The 7143-nt window shown below is 42.0% G+C and overlaps 1 protein-coding gene across 2 annotated transcripts; it reads left to right on the top strand.

Moving 5' to 3' along the window:
* Positions 1–207: 207 nt before the first annotated feature.
* On the top strand, positions 208–4636 carry LOC307228105 (insulin gene enhancer protein isl-2a; the record flags this gene model as incomplete). Of its 2 annotated transcripts, none has more annotated exons than XM_079997629.1 (6): positions 208–265; positions 893–1082; positions 1516–1778; positions 2925–3208; positions 4011–4178; positions 4520–4636. In XM_079997629.1, 6 exons carry the CDS (start codon positions 208–210, stop codon positions 4634–4636), a joined length of 1080 nt encoding a protein of 359 aa, XP_079853755.1. The 2 variants fall into 2 exon arrangements, with proteins under 2 accessions (XP_079853755.1, XP_079853754.1); XM_079997628.1 differs by having other exon boundaries at positions 1516–1796.
* Between the last annotated feature and the right edge of the window lie 2507 nt (positions 4637–7143).

Raw genomic sequence — 7143 nt, 5'->3', positions numbered from 1 at the left:
CAGGCAGCGCCGCTGCTCTCGACCCGACCCTCCCCTCCCCTCCCCTCCCTCCCTCATTCCCTCCCTCCCTCCCTCATTCCCTTCCTCCCTCCCTCCCTCCCTCCCTCCCTCCCTCCCCGGTCCGGACAGCCTCCGTGGTCCCGGCTTCTGCAGGGTCAGTCCGCTCCTCACCGCTTCTCTGCACCCACAGCCTGGCCAGCCTCCTGCATGGTGGATATTATCTTCAACTCTTCTTTCTTGGGTGATATGGGGGATCATTCCAAAAGTAAGTTGCTTTAACCCCGAGTCTGAGGGTGTTTTGTGCAGAGATCCGCGGTGCTGCCATGTGGCAATCTTTATTTTTTTGCATCATCATTTTTTATTTATTATTATTATTATTATTATTATTATTAATAATAATAATAATAATAATAATAACATTTTTTTTTTATTGCTATTATTATTTAGTTCAATAATCCATCTCGTCGTTCTGTTTTCCTGTGGCGAAACAGCACCAGTGCATTGAATTGTCTCGCGTGTGCGTTCACAAATGAATCGCAAATCCGATAATTTAAGGATTTCAAAGGAGGGATGTGGGCAAAAATATCCATCGGTTGCATAATGTCAGGAGAGGTCTGCTCTGCAGGACAGAACTCAATGACAAAACCCTTTTACCCTGTTTTGCAATGGTTTAAAATTGTTTTTTAATGCCAATGCTTAACAATCGCATTCGCATTTTTATTATTATTATTACTATTATTATAAAAAAAAAATTGTGTTATTATTAGTAGTAGTAGGAGTATTTTTTATTGTTATTTTTATTATTTTATTTTTTTATTAGTAGCAGTAGTAGTATTATTTGGTGTCCTATATGTCTCACGGTTGTTGTTTTTTTCCCCTCCCCTCTCCACAGAGAAGTCTGGATTCGCGATGTGTGTGGGATGTGGAAGTCAGATCCATGACCAGTACATCCTGAGAGTCTCCCCCGACCTGGAGTGGCACGCCGCCTGCCTCAAGTGCGCCGAGTGCAGCCAGTACCTGGACGAGACGTGCACATGCTTCGTGCGGGACGGGAAAACCTATTGCAAGAGAGATTATGTAAGGTAGGCGCGAGGAAGAGCACTCCCTTATACCAATCCCAAAATGTTTTAAGGTCGAGGAAGCAGTTAAAAAAAAAGAAGTAAATATAAGCATAAGTAATAAAACACCATGTGCGTTAAAAGAAAAGACACTGCAAAACTCAACAAATTGGATCTTAACCATAGGTTTATTCAGTCTTATAAGAAATATTAAGGGGCGTCCATTTAAGAGGAATATTTATGATTTGAATTGTGTGGGTTTTAAATAAATGGTTCTTTACCTCAAATAGTAGGGCTCGTTCGTGCCAAGGGAACGGCGTTTAATCCACATTTGTAGACGAGCAGATGCTGTGTCCGATCGTTGCAAAAATCAAAAAAATGAACCGGCGCTTGCTTTGGTTTACCACCGTCGCCATGGCGGTCGTTTTTAATTCCTCCCCTCGTTTCACCCTCGCAGGCTGTTTGGAATAAAATGCGCCAAGTGCAACCTGGGCTTCAGCAGCAGCGACCTGGTGATGCGGGCCCGGGACAGCGTGTACCACATCGAGTGCTTCCGCTGCTCGGTGTGCAGCCGGCAGCTGCTGCCCGGAGACGAGTTCTCCCTGCGGGACGACGAGCTGCTGTGCCGGGCCGACCACGGCCTGCTGCTGGAGCGGAGCTCCGCAGGCAGCCCCCTCAGCCCCGGACACATCCACCCTAGCAGACCCCTGCACCTCGCAGGTCAGATTATTATTAGTAGTAGAAGTATTAGTAGTAGAAGTAGTATTATTAGTATTCTTAGTATTTTTATTATTATTAATATTATTATTAGTAGTAGTAGTAGAATTTATATTATTTCTATTAGTATTATTACCCAGGCAGTAGGTTTAGTATAATGGAATTTTTGGGGAAATAAATGGCTGAATGCTTGCCTCAGTTAATTCAAAGACTGTATTTTATTTTTCAGAAATAATACTAATTATTCATTATAAAAAAACAAAACAAAACAAAACAAAAAAAACCCAAAATAAAGCAAAACAAGATCTTTAGACTGAATAGAGATGGGATGCGGGTCACACTGGTCCTGTCGGAAACCTCTCTTTTGGGGGGGATTGCAGTTTTGCAACCAGGCAACTTTTGAGACGTTTCGTTAAAAGATTATTTGTTGGTGCGCGCGCGCATGTGCGTGTCCGTGCACGTGCGAGCACGCGTCGTGTCGTTTCATAATTGACGTCATTAGTGGTCATCAGCTCTTTGACGTTATCTAAATAATCCGGGTTTTGATGCTATTTTCTATTGGGACGTCATGGGCGCTGGGCCGCCAAACTCATTAGGCCGTATGAAGTACTAAGCCACGTGAAATTAAAAACAAGTCCTCTACATTACATTTATAAACCCAAATACACGATAATTATACTTTTTCGATATGCTTCAGTACATAAACGGATACATTAAAGGCAGTAAAACATTGACTATCTACAACGAAAGCGATGCAAAAAATGCGCGTTGAGAGTTAAGGGACTTAAAGAATACGTTCAGATCATTTCTAGAATTTGATCTTCAAGCAGAAATTCTTTTCTCTAGACGATTGTGGTTGAAGCGTTCGGTTTAAATGCCGAGGACTCCATACATTTCACAATAAGCGCATTGTTGACCTTGTTTTTGGCGCTCCTTTTTGGCGCTTCGGTTATATAACAATAATAATAATAATAATAATAATAATAATAATAATAATAATAATAATACATGTTATTTATATAAAAATTCTTAAAATATATTAATAAATAAATAATAACAAAACACCGCATAAAGAAAACGTAAACTAAACCCTCATAAATTAAAAGCGTTTGTTGAGGGTAAAACATGTTTTTCCTCTCGTTTCCACAGACCCGGTGGCGGTCCGGCAGGCCCCGCACCGGAACCACGTGCACAAGCAGTCGGAGAAGACGACGCGCGTCCGGACGGTGCTGAACGAGAAGCAGCTCCACACGCTGCGGACCTGCTACAACGCGAACCCGCGGCCCGACGCGCTGATGAAGGAGCAGCTGGTGGAGATGACGGGGCTCAGCCCGCGGGTGATCCGGGTGTGGTTCCAGAACAAGCGGTGCAAGGACAAGAAGCGCTCCATCCTCATGAAGCAGCTCCAGCAGCAGCACCACAGTGATAAGACTGTAAGCATCTTCGTAAGTCCAGTCCAGAGAAGCCTTTCTTTATTCCTCTTCTTCTTGCACTGTGTGTGTGTGTGTGTGTGTGTGTGTGTGTGTGTGTGTGTGTGTGTGTGTGTGTGTGTGTGTGTGTGTGTGTGTGTGTGTGTGTGTGTGTGTGTGTGTGTGTGTGTCCTATCAAACACGTCCAACATTCTGTGCATGTGTTAAATTGATATTATCGAAAATTATCAAGATGAATATTTCCTCCAGAGTCTGGAGGTTGAATTGGCTTAATTGATATTGTGTGTGTGTGTGTGTGTGTGTGTGTGTGTGTGTGTGTGTGTGCGTGCGTGTGTGTTTTTTAAATGGGAAATCTGGATCGACTCGAATACTACTTTAACTTTTTAATCCAATATATTTATTTAACCTAATTTTCTACATTGTAAATGGAAAAATTAAGGTGCACATTCTAATTTGAGAATACAGGTTTAAGATATGAAAGTATAGTTTATTAAGTTGATCCAGCATCTCCAATCCAATGTTTTTGTTTTTTTTTCAGTGTATTTAATTATTTTCTCGCAAAGACAATTTGATTTGAAAAGCTTGTGTAAACCCACCATGTGGGTGTAGAGGTTGCTCGGTACCCTTTTTTTTTTTAATATGATATAATATTGAGGCACCTATTTGACCCCTGCATGCACCTGACCTGCATCCAGTGCACCACATCATTTTCGATCCACGCAGTGAAAAACAACAACCCACCTTGAGTTTGTGTGTCAGTCAGTGAGTTTTGTCATCAAATAGTGTTTTATATTCCACCGTGCAGAACCTGCAGGGACTCACAGGTACGCCTCTTGTAGCTGGAAGTCCCATCCGCCATGAGAGCACGGTGCAAGGGAACCCGGTGGAGGTCCAGACCTTCCAGCCTCCATGGAAGGCCCTGAGTGAGTTTGCACTACAGAGTGATTTGGACCAACCGGCCTTCCAGCAACTGGTGAGTGTGTGCTCTGCCTCCCTGTCTCTCTCTCTCCATCTGGCATTGGTACAGATGTTTACACATTCATTCAAATGGTGTGAATTCACAAAGTGTACACAAAGGGTCCCTAAACGCGGCAAATGCACAGGTTCATAAAATGTACACACGCTGCAGCGTCCATTTTATTTACGACTCATGCATCCGTGCTGGTGTGCCAGTGCATGCAGGTCGACCGGAGCGTGCGTGCGTGCGTGCATCGGTCCCCTGCAGGCGGTGGAACACCAGCATGGATGCGTGCCTGCTGCTTGCACGCGCGAGCTGCAAACCGTGACCTCACGCCCCTCTCCCTGCCACTCCAGGTGTCCTTTTCTGAATCGGGCTCGCTGGGGAACTCCTCTGGCAGCGACGTGACTTCGCTCTCCTCTCAGTTACCGGACACCCCCAACAGTATGGTACCCAGCCCGGTGGAGACGTGAGGCCGACGGCCCCCGAGGCCCCTGCAGACAGCAGCATGATCCCCATGGACCCCTGCATGTGTCTGGCTCACTACAGCGCCCAAAAGACAAAGAAAGAAACCTTTTTTTTTTTTTTTTTTTTTTTGTTCAGATGTGGAGAAGATGCGAGGAGCAAAGCACCGAGTCAAGGACCTTTTTTTAAAACGGCCCGTTCATGGCATTTTGGAGTTTTTAAGTAACTGAACAGCAGCCGTTGCATGAATTCATACGGAGACAGAAGATGTATAGAGGACCTCTTGCTGGATATAGTGCAACCAACCCGCTCTCCAGTACAAATGGGAGACATTTCCACGTCAAACCAGTTGGACATTCTGCAGAGTCATTGTGATCATATTGTGTCGTTTCTTCAACATGAGAATTTTTTTGATACGTTCGTTGCGTTGTCGAGTCCAATCGACTCAAGTCTGTGTCTTAAGGTGGGAGCATGAATTATCAGTGTTGTAAAATATTTTATCTTATGGTGGGAAACATGCTACTTGAGCTTCTCGAACAAAAAGTAAGTTATTGTTATATTATTTATTGCCAGGAAAACCATTCCTAAAAGGGATTTATTAACTGATTAAAATAAACAGCTGAGTACATGAAATGTCTTTCTGGGGAATCTTTGTACAAGCAAGGTAGAATTAAAACCTCCGGCTCTTACTAAACCTGGGTAGGTCTGTATTTTGGCAAACGTATTTGGAGAAAATCTTTGATTAAATTACATTGTAGAATAGGTACAGTGTTGAAAACTGTATAAGAATATACAGCATCTCAGACTGCGTAGTGAGGGGAGACATCGAGCATCGTTCAGCTGCTCATCCTGTTTTCAGGGCCCAAATGCAATTGGTCTGAGACTGAATCAAAGGTCCATAGATTATCAAAGGGGTGGAAAGTAAAAAAGTGCTTCATTTCTGTATTGAAGTACATTTTTCAAGTATCAGTATCCTGTACAGTTTGAGAGACCTTCATTTATTTTTACTCCACAACATTTTAAAGCAAATATCTCTGCTTTCTCACTATATACATCGTTTCTAACACAGATATACTTGTTTTGTAAAAAAAATATATATATGGGTTTATATCTAAATATCAAAAGTAGGACAAAGGATGTTTATTTATTTTCCTTTAATTAGGCACTGCTCTATCAAACAAAATGACTAGGACATCACCTACACTATTTATTATTTTTAATTTGTAATCAGGATTTGGATGAGCTCTGAAAAAAGGAACATTACTTAATGCTGTGTTATATCAGGGCACCGGATATGACAATTACTTTTAATACTTTAATTACATTTAAGAGCAAGTACTGTCAATGTTATACTTTCACATTTACTCGAGTAATGTTGTGTCGGGATATTTTTTACTTTCACTTGAGTAAAAGTGCTCAGTAGGCCCACTCCTTCCACCGCTGGTAAACATACACTGGCATGACTGTCAAAAAGGCCTAAAATACTATTTGACCTGTTCACCCAAATCAAGTTGGCCTGGTTCGGCTAAAGCAAACCTCGAGGCTGTTCCTTTATCGCTGTTTTGATCAATGAACGTTTGGCCCTGAAGTGATGTCGCAGGATAAGACAGTGATCATTTACTTTCTGGAGGCAAATATCTGTTGTGAATTGCAGCTTAGTCCTGTTTCGCTGGTTGAGTCACAACCTGAAGTCTAGACAGCAAATAGAGATGGAGACCCCTTATCTGGGCCTGGCATCACCTGCGAGCCACACACACCAAATAAGTGCAGTGGTCAGGGGCTGCTTCACCTACCGGGTTTGTTTTCATTCCAGCCTACAGGTCACCAGGATCCAGCTCTGACCAAACCAATTGACCTCTGAAAAAAAAGACAGGATTTGTTGTCGTATCACAGATGGACCATACGAGCCATAGAAAATAAAATGTTTCATGATTTATATATATATATATATATATATATATATATATATATATATATATATATATATATATATATACATACACACACACACACACACACACGTACAAAAAAATAATCGGCCCGACAGCCTGTGGAATGGGAACAAGACGCGTCTAGTTCTATTACGTGTGTGTATAGGCTTCGGAAGTTTAAATGACAAAGGCCATAATGGATTTGTAATTGAGCAATTTTCAAGCCGATAAGGGGCCTGAATAAGGCCGCAGATTAAGATAGCACGGATAACAGATACCACAGGGACAACAAGAATGCGGGTTTTACCCCCCTCGCTGAAATTCACTGTGGAATTATTTCATTGGATTGACATTTGTCTGATAAGTCATTCTTTAAAAAAAAAAGTTTTGTCATGACATGAACATGAAATTAATAATACCAATACATAACCTTGGCAAATGTCAAATTTGTCCAACCAATTTTCTGCGCGCATCTATGGTCAGAATTTTCCATTTTACAAGGTCGATTGTTTTTTGCTGTTGTATAAATGTGAATAATATTATAGGGCTTTACCAAATAGAATATGACATAATAAGATCGAAAA

Source organism: Zeus faber (assembly GCF_960531495.2).
Source record: "Zeus faber genome assembly, chromosome: 3".
NCBI lineage: Eukaryota > Metazoa > Chordata > Actinopteri > Zeiformes > Zeidae > Zeus > Zeus faber.
Note: the sequence above shows the minus strand (reverse complement) of the source record. Positions and strands in the feature narration are given on the sequence as shown.